Genomic DNA, 20,727 nt, shown 5'->3' with positions numbered 1-20,727 from the left:
GTCTTGTGAAGTGTCATTTTTACACCAGAAGCAGCTCAAATGCTGACTATACCTCAAATTCGAACCTTGCATTATCAAAATCTGTAAAAATTAAACCTCGCCATGTAATCCAGTTTACATGTAAGACTAAAACAGCAATTTTAGTCACACTGCGTAAAGGAGAAACCAGAGACAATAACCATTCTAGTGGTCATTCACTGGTGTAAAAACTGCGCCAGTGGTGCGCACAGATCCTGTGTAACATCTCCCCTACTGGCGTTTTGATGTTCATGAGTTACGTCTACAGTGAGTCCAGTCAGATTCATATAATAGTTCGTTTTAAAACGTTTACATGTTTTGCAAGAACGATTTTCCTAATCATGTTTGCATGGACGCATCTGAAATCAGGCTACCTGATGGGACTTCAATAAATTCCAAAAATTGCCAATAAACGTTCTACCACCGAAATCATGTTATTTTTGCCAAGTCTATTTGATTCAGAGTTGGGACATGAAGTTTGTATGTGAACTATTTGTAAATTGCATAATTCCAGAGTCACTCGCGCATAAGAAGTGGGTTGCGCTACCGGTGCTAGCACATGCGCAGATCAGATACTCCGATTAAACTGTTTTATATGTGATAATTCGAAAGATTGCTAAAAAACTAAAATCAGGGTTTAATCGGCGTATGCTTCTATTTGGAATTTACGAAGATTAAGATAAACAGATTAAAGTGTTTACTTGACTATTGCTGTACTCGGCCAACTGCCACAATCCGTTTAATATCGAATTATTAGTGCGCATGTAAACGTACTCACTAGTGACACCTTCATATACAGTCAATGGCAGGGTCATCACGAGTTGCCACAGCCACAAAGTCAAATTATGGCTAAACCCCGCCTATTTCTACAATTTATCTTCTTAAAATCGGATGTTAAACCTAAACAGCACTGCTAACCTTTTCATGCCTAAAATTTTAATGAAGACCAAAAACAAATTTTAGTTTTCATGAATTTTTAATTAAGATCTACACAATGTTGACTTTGTGGCTGTGATAACTAGTGACAACCCAATGTCAGTGACAAGTTCCTTAGCACAGCTTTCAATTACTGCATCTTATACATTTACTACATTGCAGATAGATATTTAGGAAACGGGACGCATCTAACGCAGCATCGTGCATATGCGAATCATCCACCTGCTACAGGTAATCTACAGATATTCAATCGCTGTTTCTCTGACATACCAGCCGGCATATTTGTGGTAGTAGTCGATGTTAGCCTACAGACTACGATATGGGATACATCACATCCTCGCAGAAACCGATGTCCTATCACTAACTGGACCAGTAGTGACGACATCTATGTCTGAATCTGACAAAGCTCCGGTGGTTTGTGCTTCTTACCTTTTTTTTTCAGGAATATGGCACCACGACCAGGTTTCAGTGATGAAAAGAATGAGACATTGTGCGAGAGGTACAGTAACATCTAATAAGTAATGGTTGGATCACGTCATTGTCTATAACTATATCATCAAAGTGATTTGATTCGTGTTGTCGTCTGAAAATTAAAATGAATTCAACGTCAACATGACAAATAACACCCGGATAAAGCTTTTACTATTGTACTGTACATTGTACATTGACTTTTGTACTGTAAATTTTACATTGATTTTGTACTGTAAATTTTACATTGACTTTTGTACTGTAAATTTTACATTGACTTTTGTACTGTACATTTTACATTGACTTTTGTACTGTACATTTTACATTGACTTTTGACAGTAGGCTAACCAATCCCTTTAATCAGTGGACTATATTTGAGTTCATCCGTAAAACCAGGAAACGGCAGAGAGGTGTGTCATCCAGAGAAATTGACTTCCTGCACAGAAGCACGTATCATTGCGCATTACATTACACCCTACAAGGATTAAGGAAAATGACTCACAACCAGGCGATTATATCCTATTGACAAACAGTAACACGAAGACAATGTTGAACATGTCGAACCAAAACCAAATATGCTTCATGAACACGGGCCCAGAAGTTTAGGAGGTCGTCAAATAAAAGACCGGTCTTCCCTAAATGTCCTTGTATGATTGATTTTCTTAGTGAAAGTACTGTCTATGTGCATAACCCACACCTGGATGGGATGAAAGATGACATTCTCTACCACTTTAACCTGGGGACCTCCACACACAACCTGCCTGCCATGTTTGGCGATGTCAAAGTAAGATTACTGATTGATTCATTAGGTTACTAGCTAGATTGCGTCAGTAAATGGACATTCATAACATCTTATTTCCTGCATTCAATAAGGTCAGCTTTTCTGTATTCCTCACACATTGGGCTGGTTTACCAGATTCAGATTAAGTTTAGTCCAGGACTAAAAAAACCTTTCAATAGAACATGTGTTTTAATCCAGGACTAGGTGTATATTGTATTGTTGTCTCTACCTTCTTGTCCTTTGTGCTGTTGTCTGTGCCCAATAATTGTTTGTACCATGTTTTGTGCTGCTACCATGTTGTTACCATGTTGTGTTGCTACCACGTTGTTGTCATGTTGTGTTGCTACCATGCTGCGTTGTCATGTGTTGCTGCCTTGCTATGTTGTTGTCTTAGATTTCTCCTTATGTAGTGTCTCTCTTGTCGTGATGTGTGTTTTTTCCTATATTTTAATTTTTAATCCAAGCCCCATTTCCCGCTGGAGGCCTTTTGGTAGGCCGTCATTCTAAATAAGAATTTGTTCTTAACAGACCTGCCCAGTTAAATAACGGTTAAATAAAATAAAAAATAGAGTAGGAATAATCTGTGTTCAGGAAAGCAGTCCTGTATTTCTATTAATGTTTTCTATTCCTTCCCAGGACGTTAACATTTACGTCGTCTGCTCTTATGTTCATGTCTCAGTTTGTGTGTGTTGGGGGCAGTCCCTGGAGAATGAAGTCCTTCATAGAGTACATTGCTGGAGAGCTGAGTCTGGAGGACCCCAAGGCTGAGTACCCCAACATCTGTGCAGGAACTGACCGCTATGCCATGTACAAGATTGGCCCCGTGCTGTCCGTCAGCGTAAGTGAAGAAATACAATACCACTAGCCATTTCAAACACTTCTGCATTATTATAGAGTCACTAGATGTTAGTAGGTTTAACACAGGTTTCAATCACTTGTAGTTTATTATCGAGTCACTAGATGTTGGTAGGTTTAACACAGGTTTCAATCACTTGTAGTTTATTATCGAGTCACTAGATGTTAGTAGGTTTAACACAGGTTTCAATCACTTGTAGTTTATTATAGAGTCACTAGATGTTAGTAGGTTTAACACAGGTTTCAGTCACTTGTAGTTTATTATAGAGTCACTAGATGTTAGTAGGTTTAACACAGGTTTCAATCACTTGTAGTTTATTATAGAGTCACTAGATGTTAGTAGGTTTAACACAGGTTTCAATCACTTGTAGTTTATTATCGAGTCACTAGATGTTAGTAGGTTTAACACAGGTTTCAATCACTTGTAGTTTATTATCGAGTCACTAGATGTTAGTAGGTTTAACATGAGTTTCAATCACTTGTAGTTTATTATAGAGTCACTAGATGTTAGTAGGTTTAACATGAGTTTCAATCACTTGTAGTTTATTATAGAGTCACTAGATGTTAGTAGGTTTAACACAGGTTTCAATCACTTGTAGTTTATTATCGAGTCACTAGATGTTAGTAGGTTTAACATGAGTTTCAATCACTTGTAGTTTATTATAGAGTCACTAGATGTTAGTAGGTTTAACATGAGTTTCAATCACTTGTAGTTTATTATAGAGTCACTAGATGTTAGTAGGTTTAACATGAGTTTCAATCACTTGTAGTTTATTATAGAGTCACTAGATGTTAGTAGGTTTAACATGAGTTTCAATCACTTGTAGTTTATTATAGAGTCACTAGATGTTAGTAGGTTTAACACAGGTTTCAATCACTTGTAGTTTATTATCGAGTCACTAGATGTTAGTAGGTTTAACATGAGTTTCAATCACTTGTAGTTTATTATAGAGTCACTAGATGTTAGTAGGTTTAACATGAGTTTCAATCACTTGTAGTTTATTATAGAGTCACTAGATGTTAGTAGGTTTAACACAGGTTTCAGTCACTTGTAGTTTATTATAGAGTCACTAGATGTTAGTAGGTTTAACACAGGTTTCAGTCACTTGTAGTTTATTATAGAGTCACTAGATGTTAGTAGGTTTAACACAGGTTTCAGTCACTTGTAGTTTATTATAGAGTCACTAGATGTTAGTAGGTTTAACACGAGTTGTATCTCAAATGGTACTCTATATTGCTCTACTTTGGACAAGGGCTCTGGACAAAGGCCGTCACTAGGTAATATGCTGCAATTTGGGACGCACTCACAATGTTGCACCTTTGGGTGGAATTGTAATCGATGTCCTGGGTTTGAAAGGTAATATAAAGTAATAGAGAAGGTTTCTTTGTAAAATAAATGAACGTGTCAGTGTAGCAGTGTGTTCTGCCGAACAGACTGAATTGAGTGGCTTAATCAGTGTCGTCCTTCTAACTCAACCGCGTTGCCATGAACTAGTGCAGACGAGGTCGCCACGCTATCTGACGTGAGACTGTGGTGGTGGAATGTGGTACATCTATGACATCACGTGTCTCTCTCTCTCTTTGTTTTTCAGCATGGCATGGGTATCCCCTCCATCGCCATCATGTTACACGAGCTCATCAAGCTCCTCTACCATGCTCGCTGCACTGATGTTACCATCTTTCGCATTGGGACCTCCGGTGGATTAGGTAGGCCTAGAGAGTTTGTTTAGACGTTTTCTGTCTGGTTGTACTTCTCAAGTGCTTTGGATATGATTTAATTCCTTTCTGATTAACCACAGCACATCTGCATCCCACTGTAGTCAAACTAGTGATAACACTCATATGGGATGTTTCAATCAATCAATCAATCAATCAATCAAAGTCCTTTGATTAATCTAAAGATGTGTTCCAAATGGCACCCTATTCCCTATGTATGTACAGTGCCTTGCGAAAGTATTCGGCCCCCTTGAACTTTGCGACCTTTTGCCACATTTCAGGCTTCAAACATAAAGATATAAAACTGTATTTTTTTGTGAAGAATCAACAACAAGTGGAACACAATCATGAAGTGGAACGACATTTATTGGATATTTCAAACTTTTTTAACAAATCAAAAACTGAAAAATTGGGCGTGCAAAATTATTCAGCCCCCTTAAGTTAATACTTTGTAGCGCCACCTTTTGCTGCGATTACAGCTGTAAGTCGCTTGGGGTATGTCTCTATCAGTTTTGCACATCGAGAGACTGACATTTTTTCCCATTCCTCCTTACAAAACAGCTCGAGCTCAGTGAGGTTGGATGGAGAGCATTTGTGAACAGCAGTTTTCAGTTCTTTCCACAGATTCTCGATTGGATTCAGGTCTGGACTTTGACTTGGCTATTCTAACACCTGGATATGTTTATTTTTGAACCATTCCATTGTAGATTTTGCTTTATGTTTTGGATCATTGTCTTGTTGGAAGACAAATCTCCGTCCCAGTCTCAGGTCTTTTTAAGACTCCATCAGGTTTTCTTCCAGAATGGTCCTGTATTTGGCTCCATCCATCTTCCCATCAATTTTAACCATCTTCCCTGTCCCTGCTGAAGAAAAGCAGTCCCAAACCATGATGCTGCCACCACCATGTTTGACAGTGGGGATGGTGTGTTCAGGGTGATGAGCTGTGTTGCTTTTACGCCAAACATAACGTTTTGCATTGTTGCCAAAAAGTTCAATTTTGGTTTCATCTGACCAGAGCACCTTCCTCCACATGTTTGGTGTGTCTCCCAGGTGGCTTGTGGCAAACTTTAAACAACACTTTTTATGGATATCTTTAAGAAATGGCTTTCTTCTTGCCACTCTTCCATAAAGGCCAGATTTGTGCAATATACGACTGATTGTTGTCCTATGGACAGAGTCTCCCACCTCAGCTGTAGATCTCTGCAGTTCATCCAGAGTGATCATGGGCCTCTTGGCTGCAACTCTGATCAGTCTTCTCCTTGTATGAGCTGAAAGTTTAGAGGGGCGGCCAGGTCTTGGTAGATTTGCAGTGGTCTGATACTCCTTCCATTTCAATATTATCGCTTGCACAGTGCTCCTTGGGATGTTTAAAGCTTGGGAAATATTTTTGTATCCAAATCCGGCTTTAAACTTCTTCACAACAGTATCTCGGACCTGCCTGGTGTGTTCCTTGTTCTTCATGATGCTCTCTGCGCTTTTAACGGACCTCTGAGTCTATCACAGTGCATGTGCATTTATACGGAGACTTGATTACACACAGGTGGATTGTATTTATCATCATTAGTCATTTAGGTCAACATTGGATCATTCAGAGATCCTCAATGAACTTCTGGAGAGAGTTTGCTGCACTGAAAGTAAAGGGGCTGAATAATTTTGCACGCCCAATTTTTCAGTTTTTGATTTTTTAAACAAGTTTGACATATCCAATAAATGTCGTTCCACTTCATGATTGTGTCCCACTTGTTGTTGATTCTTCACAAAAAAATACAGTTTTATATCTCCATGTTTGAAGCCTGAAATGTGGCAAAAGGTCGCAAAGTTCAAGGGGGCCGAATACTTTCGCAAGGCGCTGTATATATTTTTATTTAACCTTTAACCAGGCAAGTCAGTTAAGAACAAATTATTATTTACAATCACGGCCCTATGGGACTCCCAATCACGGCCCTATGGGACTCCCAATCACTGCCCTATGGGACTCCCAATCACAGCCCTATGGGACTCCCAATCACGGCCCTATGGGACTCCCAATCACAGCCCTATGGGACTCCCAATCACGGCCCTATGGGACTCCCAATCACGGCCCTATGGGACTCCCAATCACGGCCCTATGGGACTCCCAATCACGGCCCTTTGGGACTCCCAATCACAGCCCTATGGGACTCCCAATCACGGCCCTATGGGACTCCCAATCACGGCCCTATGGGACTCCCAATCACGGCCCTATGGGACTCCCAATCACGGCCCTATGGGACTCCCAATCACGGCCCTCTCAATCACAGCCAGATATGATGCAGCCTGGATTCAAACCAGGGACTGCAGTGACGCCTCTGGCACTGAGATGCAGTGCCTTAGACCGCTGCGCCACTCGGGAGCCCAAAAGTATGGCCCAAAAGTAGTGTACTTTATAGGGAATAGGGTGCCATTTGGGACACAAGCCTAAAACAAGCCATATTTGCTGTACATTGTCCATCCACTCTGTTCCCCTTTCTCTCTCCAGGCCTCGAGCCTGGCACGGTTGTTGTCACCAAGCAGTCAGTAGACGCCACCTTCCTGCCCAGGTTGGAGCAGGTCATCCTGGGGAATACTGTGGTACGCAGCACGGACCTGGACCAAGGTCTGGCTGAAGAGCTGCTCCAGTGTAGCAAGGACCTGGGTCAATTTGAGACGGTCATCGGAAACACTATGTGCACAATGGATTTCTATGAAGGTGTCGGTTGTTACACGCTACTTCACTTTTCTGCTTGTTGTCTGCGAATCTGTCTTTTTTTATAAATGTTATGCTGTGTTAACTTCATACCTGATCTGTCTGTGCCCCTGTCAACTCCATTGCTGTCAATGTAAAGCCCAACATGTTAGGCATGACAACGAGTGAGTTGGCATGATGGCACAAACAGACTGGCACTCAGGTTATATGGATGTGCCCTACTAGAGTTACTGTGTGTGTCTAGCTGGTATTTTGTGTGTCCAGGACAAGCGCGCCTGGATGGGGCCTTCTGCTCCTACACAGAGAAGGATAAACAGGACTACTTGACCAAGGCCTATGAGTCTGGGGTTCGGAACATCGAGATGGAGTCTTCCGTGTTCGCTGCCATGTGTAAACTCAGCGGTCTGAAAGGTACTGGTACTGGTCGGGTGTAGTTGTAGTAGATAGTGATGATAGTACCAGCCGTATTAGCAGTGTTGTTCGCAGCCATGTGTAAACTCAGCGGTCTGAAAGGTACTGGTACTGGTCGGGTGTAGTTGTAGTAGATAGTGATGATAGTACCAGCCGTATTAGCAGTGTTGTTCGCAGCCATGTGTAAACTCAGCGGTCTGAAAGGTACCCCACGGCTGTAGTTGTAGCTCTCCATGATGACAGTACAAGCCGTATTAGCAGTGTTGTACGCAGACATAAAGCTTTTTTTTAAATAAAGAAACAAAACCTAAAAGATGAAATAAAGATGCATATGTATTTGAACAGATGTATTAAATATATGTGTTTTTACATCATATTCATTCCCTTGAAGGTCCTAATGTTGAACCTTTTGGTAGGATCAAAGTTCTCTATTGTGTTGCTGGTAAATAAATAGGCTGGTCCTTGATCTGTTTAAGTTGTCATGCCAACTCCCTGTCCTCTGTCACTGTGTCCCTCTGAAGCGGCCGTGGTGTGTGTGACACTATTGGACCGTCAGAAAGGTGACCAGCTGATCAGCTCTCATGAAGTTCTCCACAGCTACCAACAGCGTCCTCAGATACTGGTCGGTCACCTGATCAAGAAGATGCTCCAAACCTCAGCCTCTAGCAGAAGCTAGGCTCTTGCATTTTAGCATTCTGATGTTATGTGACTTATGAACGGCGTCTTGTACACAGAGTATACAAAACATGAAGATCACTTTTCTAATATTGAGTCCCCCCCCCCACAGCGTTGCAGTTCTTGACAAAAAAACGGTGCTCCAGGCACCTACTACATAACCAATTCAAAGGCAGGTTTGTCTTGCCCATTCACCACCTGAATGGCACACATAGACAACCCATGTCTCAATTGTCTTAATGTTTAAAAATCCTTCTTTAACCAGGTCTCCTCCACTTCATCTACACTGATTGAAGTGGATTTAACTTGTAACCTCAATAAGGGATCATAGCTGTCACCTGGATTCACCTGGTCAGTCTGTCATGGAAAGAGCTTAAGCTTAATGTTTTGTATACTCGGTGTAAGTGTAATTTAGGGCAGCACTGATTCACAGTCATTCATTCCATACAGCCTGGCTGCTTTCACTATGGATTTTCGCAATCATTCTCAATAGCAATCATTGACCGAATAGAAGCCATATAGAAGCCAATATATATATATATCTATCATATCTATTGTTTCTGCATTGTAGCTAAGTGTAACCAAATTAGTATAGTAATCATGAGAAACATCAAACACACCTCTTACCTGACACTACCTCTGTTTTTATACCAAATAAACCAATGCTGAGCGAAGTAAAGTAACTTGTTCCATAAGTTGTTGCTTTGTGTAACATTAGAAAATCTATTATACACAGTTTGTTTTTTAAAACTTTTTTTTAACCCCAAGCCTTTAAGATAAAATGTTTTGTTTTAATTCACCAGTATGTATATTTTAGTTTTATATGCTGTAGCTATGGTAACGAGCAAGTTATGAATATTAAAGATAAGACTTCTCTGCACCTCTTTAGCTACTTTGAAGACTTCTCAACACTGCATTGTACTGTACTATCAAATGTTGCTCTGAAAGCGCAATCATACATTCAACGTGTCGTCCTGTTACTGAGAAAATATGTAACTGAGTGCTTCTAATGTCAACCAATTGGGTAATAAAACCACAAATACTGTAAATATTTCAGTGTGATTAAAATGGGTTTATGTCATCAACATTAGGAAGTAGCTAATGGGGATCCTTAGTAAGTACAGATACAGAAGCCTTCCCTGTACGGGAGGTTTCCTGGACACAGATTAAACCTGGACCTGGACGTAAAAGCAAGATCAGTGTAGACTCTCCATGGAAACTATCTTTATAGTCCAGGACTATCTGTGTCCGGGAAACTGGCCCACAGTGTCGGGCAGGCCTTGGATTTTCTGTCATGCATGACTCATGTCCCTAGCAGCATTGCCTTGTCTCATTGATAAATGCACTAATTCTCTATACCAACATTGTGATGATGCTCCATGTTTCCCCTTTTTGGCTGTGTCTGAAGCCATTCACAAGGTCTGGTAGCCTATAGCATACGTGAGCTAGGGGCGCGTTCAAGTGGGACCTATGAATATGTTTAGGTCATGAATGCGTTCCATAGGTTTATATACTGTAATATACACTATATATACAAAAGTATGTGGACAGCCCATCAAATTAGTGGATTCGGCTATTTCAGCCACACCTGTTGCTGACAGGTGTATAAAATCGAGCACACCGCCATGCAATCTCCATAGACAAACATTGGTTGTAGAATGGCCTTATTGACGAGCTCAGTGACTTTCAATGTGGCACTGTCATAAGATGCCACCTTTCCAGCAAGTCAGTTTGTCAAATTGTTGCTCTGCTAGAGCTGCCCTGATAGAGCTAGCCTGGTCAACTGTTCAGTAAGTGCTGTTATTGTGAATTGGAAACGTCTAGAAGCAACAACGGCTCAGCCGCGAAGTGGTAGGACACATGAGCGCACGAACGGGACCGCCCAGTGCTGAAGCACGTGGAGCGTAAAAATTCTCTGTCCTTGGTTGCAACACTCACTACCAAATTCCAAACTGCCTCTGGAAGCACAATCAGGACAAAAACTGTTCGTCGGGAGCTTCATGAAATGGGTTTCCATGGCCAAGCAGCCGCACACAAGCCTAAGATTACCATGTGTAATGCTCAACCTCACTAATGCCCTTGTGGCTAAATGGAAGCAAGACCCCACAGCAATGTTCCAACATCTAGTGGAAAGTCTTCCCAGAAGAGTGGAGGCTGTTATAGCAGCAATGTTCCAACATCTAGTGGAAAGTCTTCCCAGAAGAGTGGAGGCTGTTATAGCAGCAATGTTCCAACATCTAGTGGAAAGTCTTCCCAGAAGAGTGGAGGCTGTTATAGCAGCAATGTTCCAACATCTAGTGGAAAGTCTTCCCAGAAGAGTGGAGGCTGTTATAGCAGCAATGTTCCAACATCTAGTGGAAAGTCTTCACAGGAGAATGGAGGCTGTTATAGCAGCAAAGGGGGGACCAACTCCATATTAATGTCCATGATTTTGGAATGAGATGTTCAACGAGACGGTGTCAGCACACTTTTGGTAATGTTGTGTATTTGTAAGTATTTAAACATTTCAAATAGAATACTTTATTCGTTTTTCCTCAAAATGTACCTCTGTAACATTTTTACTGTAGGCTATTCCTACGGTACTACTAGGCCTATTATATTGCTGTGGATGGAATGTCTGATCTCGACGAGAGATGCGCGTCAAAGGACGGAGGGTGGCCAAGCAATCTGCTCATGCGCAGAGACGCTCATAATTCAACCGCTCCCATCTTCCAGCTCGCTCCGCACCTCTCATCCTGATCTCAGCCCCCGGTCTTGTCTTTTTCGCTGACACAGTGCCTTAAAACAATATATTCGCCCTTCAGACCATAGCCGCAAAACACCCGCAGACAACCATGGCCAAAACTGCAATTGGTAAGGATGCGAGTAAGATTTTTCAGCATGGATTATTGTTAAGAGTTTGTTATAGGGATGGAGGCTGAGATCTGCGCGGACACCTGCATCGTCCTCATTATTTTATTACAGTATATGGGCCCGTAGGGACGGCAGCCAAAAACTGCTCTTCTAGATTGGACATTTTATGAATGTTATGATTTTATATCAAGTGTAAGATTTATTTTGGTTAATATGTTGGCGCGACTGTTTTTTTTCTTATTTATAGTGGTTTTATTTACAACGCTGCACCTACTGCTGGTGATACGGCGGCGGCTCTAGTAGAAGCATAATGCAGAGAGACCCCACCCAATACACCGGTTTGACTACCATTTCAACACAGCTTGACAGGCTGAGATATAATTCCTTTTTTCATTTATGTACTTTTATGAGTATACTCATATAACGGTTATGTCGCTTGTTTGAGCTCGAATATGATAGAGAATCAATTTTAGGTGAAGGAAAGGGGCGTGCTGACAATGCATTGAATTCAGTGGTTCATTTGTTGGGCTACAATAGTTAGTAATGTATTTGTTACCGTCATTTGGCTGATATGTATTAGGATCATTTGGCAGTTTTGTGTGTAAATGTGGGTTACATTTAATATATTAAACAAAAAGTATAAATGAATAAGGGCCTTGTCATCAATATCAGCCATGATATGCCAATGCAAAACAAGGCCTAGAGTATTTTGTTTTAGTGGAGGATTCTACACTGAATTAAACTGTTCTATGTCAATATAACACACAATAAAGGGGGAGAGAAAACTATTTGTTGCTTTATCTCTTGTTTGACATTTTTCTGAGTTGTTTCTTAGTGGATCTGTAAAAGTGATTGATTATCCAAAAGAGTTGATTCTCTTTTCTGTCTGACAATAGAATTAGCCAACACTTAAAAGGCATGGGCCTACTTCCTGTTCTCTGATCTCTGTTTTGCCTAGAAATATTTGCTCTTGGGCTGCCATAGTGCCGGAATGTATTCTATGTTTAGTAGGGCCTATATTCTATCATGGAATGGAAATGGATCCATGCAGTTCCATAGGATCTTCGTGATTCTGATGACATGTGGCAGCAGGCTGTGTTGAGCAGTGAGCCATGGCACGCAGGTGTAGCAGGCCGCCAGACAGCAGGCTGGGATAGTGGCCAGCCCTGCAGCAATGGTCCGCTCCACACGCTGCTGGCCTTTGCAGCAGTTGGCTAATCAGTATTGACAATCTGCAGTCTTCTTCGGACAGAGCTCTCTCTCTCTCTCGCTCTCTGATGCTGTACCTTAGTGGAGTCAGGGCTACTAGAACCTAATACAGTAGGGTGATAGTAATACACTAGGTATTTATTTTGGTGTTGGTGTTGAGGTAGAGACTTTGTGTGTGCCATATGGGGCCCTGATTCAAAGGGTGCCATTTTGAATTTGGACAGAGCCTGTCTCTTCTAAATCCCTCCGTCACTATTGAAGTGATGACTTCCTCGTAATAATGACAATTTAAACACTATGAAGATAGAGTAGCATCTAGCCTTTAGCTAATGCCCATTAGCTTACTGTTATCAGATCATGATAGAATTCATTAATAGAGCTCAAGTTCAACAAAAAATCATGATCAGTTATGGGCTACTCTGGCAAGGCTTTTTATTATTTTATTTAACTAGGCAAGACAGTTAAGAACAAACTCTTATTTACAATGACGGCCTAGGAACAGTGGGTTAACTGCCTTGTTCAGGGGCAGAACCACAGATTTTTACCTTGTCAGTTTGGGGATTCGATCTAGCAACCTTTCAGGCTACTAGCTCAATGCTCTAACCACGAGGCTACCTACCTGCCGCCCCAAGCACTACCCACTAGGCTACCTACCTGCCGCCCCAACCACTACCCACTAGGCTACCTACCTGCCGCCCCAACCACTACCCACTAGGCTACCTACCTGCCGCCCCAACCACTACCCACTAGGCTACCTACCTGCCGCCCCAACCACTACCCACTAGGCTACCTACCTGCCGCCCCAACCACTACCCACTAGGCTACCTAACCGCTTTAATACTGTCAGTGTGAAGCAAGCCTGTATGAATGTTCTCTATGGGCCACTCTGGCCCGCACAAGGCTTTAATTCTGTCAGTGTGAAGCAAGCCTGTATGAATGTTCTCTATGGGCCACTCTGGCCCGCACAAGGCTTTAATTCTGTCAGTGTGAAGCAAGCCTGTATGAATGTTCTCTATGGGCCACTCTGGCCCGCACAAGGCTTTATACTGTCACTGTGAAGCAAGCCTGTATGAATGTTCTCTATGGGCCACTCTGGCCTGCACAAGGCTTTATACTGTCACTGTGAAGCAAGCCTGTATGAATGATCTTTATTCCACAGTCAATAAACAGCATAATGACAATGTTATCTCCTATAGGTGCCATTATAGTGTCTGACTTTGGTTGTGTCAAAAATGGCACCCTGTTCCCTATAGTGCTTTACTTTTGCACTATATAGAGAATAGCGTGCTAAAGCACTATATTGGGAATAGGGTGCTAAAAGCACTATATAGGGAATAGGGTGCTAAAAGCACTATATAGGGAATAGGGTGCTAAAGCACTATATAGGGAATAGGGTGCTAAAAGCACTATATAGGGAATAGGGTGCTAAAAGCACTATATAGGGAATAGGGTGCTAAAGCACTATATAGGGAATAGGGTGCTAAAGCACTATATAGGGAATAGGGTGCTAAAAGCACTATATAGGGAATAGCGTGCTAAAGCACTATATTGGGAATAGGGTGCTAAAAGCACTATATAGGGAATAGGGTGCTAAAAGCACTATATAGGGAATAGGGTGCTAAAGCACTATATAGGGAATAGGGTGCTAAAGCACTATATAGGGAATAGGGTGCTAAAAGCACTATATAGGGAATAGCGTGCTAAAGCACTATATTGGGAATAGGGTGCTAAAAGCACTATATAGGGAATAGGGTGCTAAAAGCACTATATAGGGAATAGGGTGCTAAAGCACTATATAGGGAATAGGGTGCTAAAAGCACTATATAGGGAATAGCGTGCTAAAGCACTATATAGGGAATAGGGTGCTAAAGCACTATATTGGGAATAGGGTGCTAAAGCACTATATAGGGAATAGGGTGCTAAAAGCACTATATAGGGAATAGGGTGCTAAAGCACTATATAGGGAATAGCGTGCTAAAGCACTATATAGGGAATAGGGTGCTAAAAGCACTATATAGGGAATAGGGTGCTAAAAGCACTATATAGGGAATAGGGTGCTAAAAGCACTATATAGGGAATAGGGTGCTAAAAGCACTATATAGGGAATAGGGTGCTAAAGCACTATATAGGGAATAGCGTGCTAAAGCACTATATAGGGAATAGGGTGCTAAAGCACTATATAGAGAATAGGGTGCTAAAAGCACTATATAGGGAATAGGGTGCTAAAGCACTATATAGGGAATAGGGTGCTAAAAGCACTATATAGGGAATAGCGTGCTAAAGCACTATATTGGGAATAGGGTGCTAAAAGCACTATATAGGGAATAGGGTGCTAAAAGCACTATATTGGGAATAGGGTGCTAAAAGCACTATATAGGGAATAGGGTGCTAAAAGCACTATATAGGGAATAGGGTGCTAAAAGCACTATATAGGGAATAGGGTGCTAAAAGCACTATATAGGGAATAGGGTGCTAAAAGCACTATATTGGGAATAGGGTGCTAAAAGCACTATATAGGGAATAGGGTGCTAAAAGCACTATATAGGGAATAGGGTGCTAAAGCACTATATAGGGAATAGGGTGCTAAAAGCACTATATAGGGAATAGGGTGCTAAAGCACTATATAGGGAATAGGGTGCTAAAAGCACTATATAGGGAATAGCGTGCTAAAGCACTATATAGGGAATAGGGTGCTAAAAGCACTATATAGGGAATAGGGTGCTAAAAGCACTATATAGGGAATAGGGTGCTAAAAGCACTATATAGGGAATAGGGTGCTAAAAGCACTATATAGGGAATAGGGTGCTAAAAGCACTATATTGGGAATAGGGTGCTAAAGCACTATATAGGGAATAGGGGGACATTTTGACCTCCTCCACATAGCAGTGTTAACAGTCTGGTGTGTTTGTATTCCCTCAGCATACAAAGAGAAGATGAAGGAGCTGTCTGTTTTCTCCCTCATCTGCTCCTGCTTTTATCCGGAGGCACGCAACAAGCTGGTCGTCTGTGAGTTCGAAGGTAAGAACCAGGTCACACGAGAGGTAAGAACCAATCAGGATAGGAAAGTTACTACAGATATTGCAGGAGTTTCCTCCTGAAATCCGACATGTCTGTGGTAAGGACAGCTTGGTAGCTGATTATCTCCCAAGGGTGGGCAGGTAATACGTTTTGTGTTTTGCGTTTAGCCAGTTTGTTGCCCCGGCTCACAATTTGTTTTGAGTATCGTCTTGGCTGAGCTCGTTCCGAGGGGACGAGAGTTATAGAAGCGTACGTGAGTTTTTCAAAAAACACGTGAGTTTTAGGAAACTACAAGAAAAATAAAAAAGAGATTGTAAAATAAAAAATATTTAAAAAATAAAAACTATTTACTGTATATATATAAAATACCAGTCAGAAGTTTTACACACCTACGGTTTTTCAACAGGACAATGACCCAACACACCTCCAGGTAACCTCAAAGGCAAAGGGTGGCTACTTTGAAGAATCTTAAATATAAAATATGTTTTGATTTATTTAACACTTTTTGGTTACTACATGATTCCATTTGTGTTATTTCATCATTTTGATGTCTTCTACAATGTAGAAAAGAGTAAAAATAATGAAAACCACTGGAATGAGTAGGTGTGTCCAAACTTTTGACTGGTACTGTATAGATGGTACAACACTGGTACTGTACTGGTACTGTATAGATGGTACTGGTACTGTATAGATGGTACTGTATAGATGGTACTGTATAGATGGTACTGGTATTGTATAGATGGTACTGTATAGATGGTACTGTATAGATGGTACTGGTATTGTATAGATGGTACAACACTGGTATTGTATAGATGGTACTGTATAGATGGTACTGGTACTGTATAGCTGGTACTGTATAGATGGTACAACACAGGTACTGTATAGATGGTATAACACTGGTACTGTACTGATACTGTATAGATGGTACAACACTGGTACTGTATAGATGGTACAACACTGGTACTGTACTGATACTGTATAGATGGTACAACACCGGTACTGTATAGATGGTACTGTATAGATGGTACTGTATAGATGGTACTGTATAGATAGTAAAACACTGGTACAACACTTGTACTGTATAGATGGTACAACACTGGTACTGTATAGATGGTACTCCTTTAGTTGGCGTGCCCTGTTTTGATTTCTAGACAAAAAAATCCTTTATCTGTTTTCATTTTGCTCTACTTTATGGTTTACTTCCTGTCTCCAAGTTTGGTGTTGGTTTTCTTTTGTTTGCCTCTTCTTGGGTGAATTTAGTGGGTCTCATGGTGGGTATCTTTTGTGTTCCAGTTGTTGTTGCTAGCCAACTTTTAGTGGACACCCACATGACTGTCTTTCAGAACCCGTCCTCAAACCCCACCTGTTTTGTTTTGGTTGTTGGTCAGGGACTCTTTGTTAGTTCCCCCTTTTGTTTGAGTGACATATTTGGTTTCCTTGCAGGGGAACGTAACAAAACATTTTTTAATTCCAATGCGTCATTTTTCAGATCAAGTCAAAGCATTGTAGTCTGAATTTGATGATGCCATTTCAGCTCAATCCAGGAGCTGTGCCCTTTATTGTATTTGTGGATATTTATTTATTGTTTTGGATGTCCTCCTGAATTGAGGAACATTACTTTATTGTCCAAAGTACATGGATGTCCAACAGAGAACTGTCTCTTTGTAGCGAGGTGCGTACTGATGGCAGAGAAGTCAGGCGCAGGAGAGCGGAAACTGATTTACAACGGTGTCCTTTAATATCCATGAACCACCGTAAACAGAACAATACAATAAATGGGTCAAACAAACACAAGAATGCAATAGGAAGACACTGGCTATCATGTCAATTACCAACCATCCTGGACTGGACCAGCATTACCAACCATCCTGGACTAGACCAAAATTACCAACCATCCTAGACTGGATCAGCGTTACCAACCATCCTGGACTGGACCAACATTACCAACCATCCTGGACTCGACCAACATTACCAACCATCCTGGACTCGACCAACATTACCAACCATCCTGGACTCGACCAATATTACCAACCATCCTGGACTGGACCAACATTACCAACCATCCTGGACTGGACCAACATTACCAACCATCCTGGACTGGACCAACATTACCAACCATCCTGGACTCGACCAACATTACCAACCATCCTGGACTCGACCAACATTACCAACCATCCTGGACTCGACCAACATTACCAACCATCCTGGACTGAACCAACATTACCAACCATCCTGGACTGGACCAACATTACCAACCATCCTGGACTGGACCAACATTACCAACCATCCTGGACTGGACCAACATTACCAACCATCCTGGACTGGACCAACATTACCAACCATCCTGGACTGGACCAACATTACCAACCATCCTGGACTGGACCCACATTACCAACCATCCTGGACTGGATCAACATACTGTAACCAACGACGTCCAAGATATGGAAAAAAGAACAGCTACAATCCATTTGAAACTGGACGCCTTTGTAAATACCTGGACCAAATGGACATCATATATTAACCAAAAAACTACAGAACCTGTCTAAACAACAGACCACAGACCCCAGAAGACGAGAAGACCAGACCCCAGAACACAGAAGACCAGACCCCAGAAGACCAGACCCAATAACTTGGAAGACCAGACCTCAGAAGACCAGACCTCAGAAGACCAGAACCCAGAAGACCAGACCCCAGAACACAGAAGACCAGACTCCAGAAGACCAGAACCCAGAAGACCAGACCCCAGAAGACCAGTCCCCAGAAGACCAGAACCCAGAAGACCAGACCCCAGAAGACCAGACCCCAGAACCCAGAAGACCAGACCCCAGAACCCAGAAGACCAGACCTCAAAACCCAGAAGATCCGACCCCAGAAGGCCAGACCCCAGAACCCAGAAGACCAGACCCCAGAAGACCAGACCACAGAAAAAAATAACACATCTTTTCACTTGTTTTCAGACATGGAGGTGAAGCCAATCAACAAGCGGGCGTCGGGCCAGGCCTTTGAGGTGATTCTGAAGCCCCCATCCCCGGTGTCAGATGCGGCCCACAGCATCGCTCCGCCCCCCAAGAGGGAAGTGTCCCTAGAGGACATCCAGAAGAAATTGGAGGCAGCTGAGGACCGGAGGAGGGTGAGTAGTAGAACTATAGAACTAGAATGATAAAAACAGTAGGTACACTCTAAGAAAAAAGATCCCAAAAGTGTTCTTCGGCTGTCCCCTTAGTAGAACCCTTTTTGGTTCCATGGTTCTACCTGGAACCAAAATTACTGCTGTCTGATAGCACCTGTTTTTCCTTAGAGTGTATAGAATTCTAGATCTTTGAGTTGGCAACCCCAGGGCCCTGCGTTTTGATATAATCATTAATATCCATATAATTAGAATCAACAGAACAGCTGTCCCATTCAAGTTCATATTCCGTGGTGGATGGATCGGCGGCCATATTGAATGTACCAGTCAAATTACTATTGCCTGGGCCTCCCGGGTGGCGCAGTGGTCTAGGGCACTGAATCGCAGCGCTAGCTGTGCCACCAGAGACTCTGGGTTTGCGCCCAGGCTCTGTCGCAGCCGGCCGCGACCGGGAGGTCCGTGGGGCGACGCACAATTGGCCTAGCGTCGTCCGGGTTAGGGAGGGCTTGGCCGGTAGGGATATTCTTGCCTCATCGCGCACCAGCGACTCCTGTGGCGGGCCGGGAGCAGTGCACACCAACCAAGGTAGCCAGGTGCACGGTGTTTCCTCCGATACATTGGTACAGCTGGCTTCCGGGTTGCGTGCGCACTGTGTTAAAGAAGTAGTGCGGCTTGGTTGGGTTGTGTTTCAGGGGACGCATGGCTTTTTTGTAGCGATGAGACAAGATAGTAATTACTAACAATTGGATACCACGAAATTGGGGAGAAAAGGGGGTACAATTAAAATAAAATAACACTTTAAAAAAAATTACTATTGTCTGAGGTGCTTCAGACAAGTAATTCCAACTCTATGGTGACATCCATGGTCTCTCTGTGGTCCAGTCCCAGGAGGCCCAGGTGCTGAGGGCCCTGGCAGAGAAGAGGGAGCATGAGAGGGATGTGCTGCTCAAGGCCATGGAAGAGAACAACAACTTCAGCAAAATGGCAGAGGAGAAGCTCACCATGAAGATGGAGCAAATCAAGGAGAACCGGGAGGCCCACCTGGCAGCCATGATGGAACGCCTGCAGGAAAAGGTGAGAGAAGACTGGCCAGTAGTACTGTAGAAGTAGTAATGGAGTAGTAGAACCAGTAGTAGATGTAGTAGTAGTAGTAATAATGGAGTACTAGTAGTAGTATTAGTATTAGTATAAGTAGTAGTATTAGTAGTAGCAGTAGTACAGTAGTAGTAGTAGTAGTAGTAGTAATGGAGTAGTAGTAGTAGTATTTGTAGTAGTAGCAATATTAGTTTTAGTAGTAGTAATGGAGTAGTAGTAGTAGTAGTAGCAGTAGAAGTAGTCGTAGTAATAATGGAGTAGTAGTAGTAGTAGTAATGGAGAAGAAGTAGTAGTATTAGTAGTAGTAGCAGTATTAGTAGTAGCAGTAGTAATGGAGTAGTAGTAGTAGTAGTAGTAGTAGTAGCAGTAGAAGTAGTCGTAGTAATACTACTATGGCTACTACTCCATTAATACTACTGCCAGTAGTACTGAAGTAGTAGTAGTAGTAGTATTAGTACTAGCAGAATGACTGTAGTAGTAGTAGTAGTAATGGAGTAGTAATGGAGTAGTAGTACTACTACTACAGTATTACTACTACTAATACTACTGCTACTACTACTACTACAGTCCTACTGCTACTACTAATACTACTACAAATACTACTACTACAACTACTACTACTACAACAGTACTACAGTACTACTGCTATTACTAATACTAATGCTACTACTGGCAGTAGTATTACTGGAGTAGTAGTCAAAGTAGTATTACTACGACTACTACTACTGCTACAACCACTAATACTACTACTACTACTCCATTACTACTACTACTACTACTACTACTACTACTACTACTCCATTACTATTACTACTACTACTACTACTACGGTACATCTGCTACTACTAATACTAATACTAC

General features: G+C 42.0%; 2 protein-coding genes across 5 annotated transcripts in view; both read left to right on the top strand.

Annotated features, from left to right (window-relative positions):
• The first annotated feature begins 575 nt into the window (after nucleotides 1–575).
• On the top strand, nucleotides 576–9,613 carry LOC110505617 (uridine phosphorylase 1). Of its 4 annotated transcripts, XM_036936076.2 has the most exons (8): nucleotides 576–1,185; nucleotides 1,397–1,453; nucleotides 2,089–2,206; nucleotides 2,883–3,041; nucleotides 4,651–4,765; nucleotides 7,272–7,481; nucleotides 7,743–7,889; nucleotides 8,411–9,613. In XM_036936076.2, exons 2-8 carry the CDS (start codon nucleotides 1,401–1,403, stop codon nucleotides 8,563–8,565), a joined length of 957 nt encoding a protein of 318 aa, XP_036791971.2. In that variant the 5' UTR covers nucleotides 576–1,185; nucleotides 1,397–1,400; the 3' UTR covers nucleotides 8,566–9,613. The 4 variants fall into 4 exon arrangements, with proteins under 4 accessions (XP_036791971.2, XP_036791979.2, XP_036791973.2 ...); XM_036936084.2 differs by lacking the exon at nucleotides 2,089–2,206 and having other exon boundaries at nucleotides 785–1,185; XM_036936078.2 differs by lacking the exon at nucleotides 576–1,185 and having other exon boundaries at nucleotides 1,218–1,453.
• Nucleotides 9,614–11,235: 1,622 nt separating this feature from the next.
• The window catches only part of LOC149984344 (stathmin-2-like), a 13,112-nt gene continuing 3,620 nt past the window's right edge, over nucleotides 11,236–20,727 (top strand). The window contains exons 1-4 of the mRNA XM_090220509.1: nucleotides 11,236–11,417; nucleotides 15,546–15,644; nucleotides 18,602–18,774; nucleotides 19,654–19,845. Coding sequence (XP_090076635.1) covers nucleotides 11,399–11,417; nucleotides 15,546–15,644; nucleotides 18,602–18,774; nucleotides 19,654–19,845 — 483 coding nt within the window. The 5' untranslated portion in view covers nucleotides 11,236–11,398. The remainder of the gene's footprint in view (nucleotides 11,418–15,545; nucleotides 15,645–18,601; nucleotides 18,775–19,653; nucleotides 19,846–20,727) is intronic.

This window comes from Oncorhynchus mykiss, chromosome 3, assembly GCF_057628025.1.
Source record: "Oncorhynchus mykiss isolate SJ-2025 chromosome 3, ASM5762802v1, whole genome shotgun sequence".
Lineage (NCBI taxonomy): Eukaryota > Metazoa > Chordata > Actinopteri > Salmoniformes > Salmonidae > Oncorhynchus > Oncorhynchus mykiss.
Note: the sequence above shows the minus strand (reverse complement) of the source record. Positions and strands in the feature narration are given on the sequence as shown.

Excerpts from the sequence above, each read along its gene's own strand:
- LOC110505617 (XM_036936076.2), top strand. The coding sequence starts at position 1,401 with ATGGCACCACGACCAGGTTTCAGTGATGAAAAGAATGAGACATTGTGC. Across the intron at positions 4,766-7,271 it reads TGGGACCTCCGGTGGATTAG|GCCTCGAGCCTGGCACGGTT; the intron begins GTAGGCCTAGAG and ends TTCTCTCTCCAG. Across the intron at positions 7,890-8,410 it reads TAAACTCAGCGGTCTGAAAG|CGGCCGTGGTGTGTGTGACA; the intron begins GTACTGGTACTG and ends GTCCCTCTGAAG.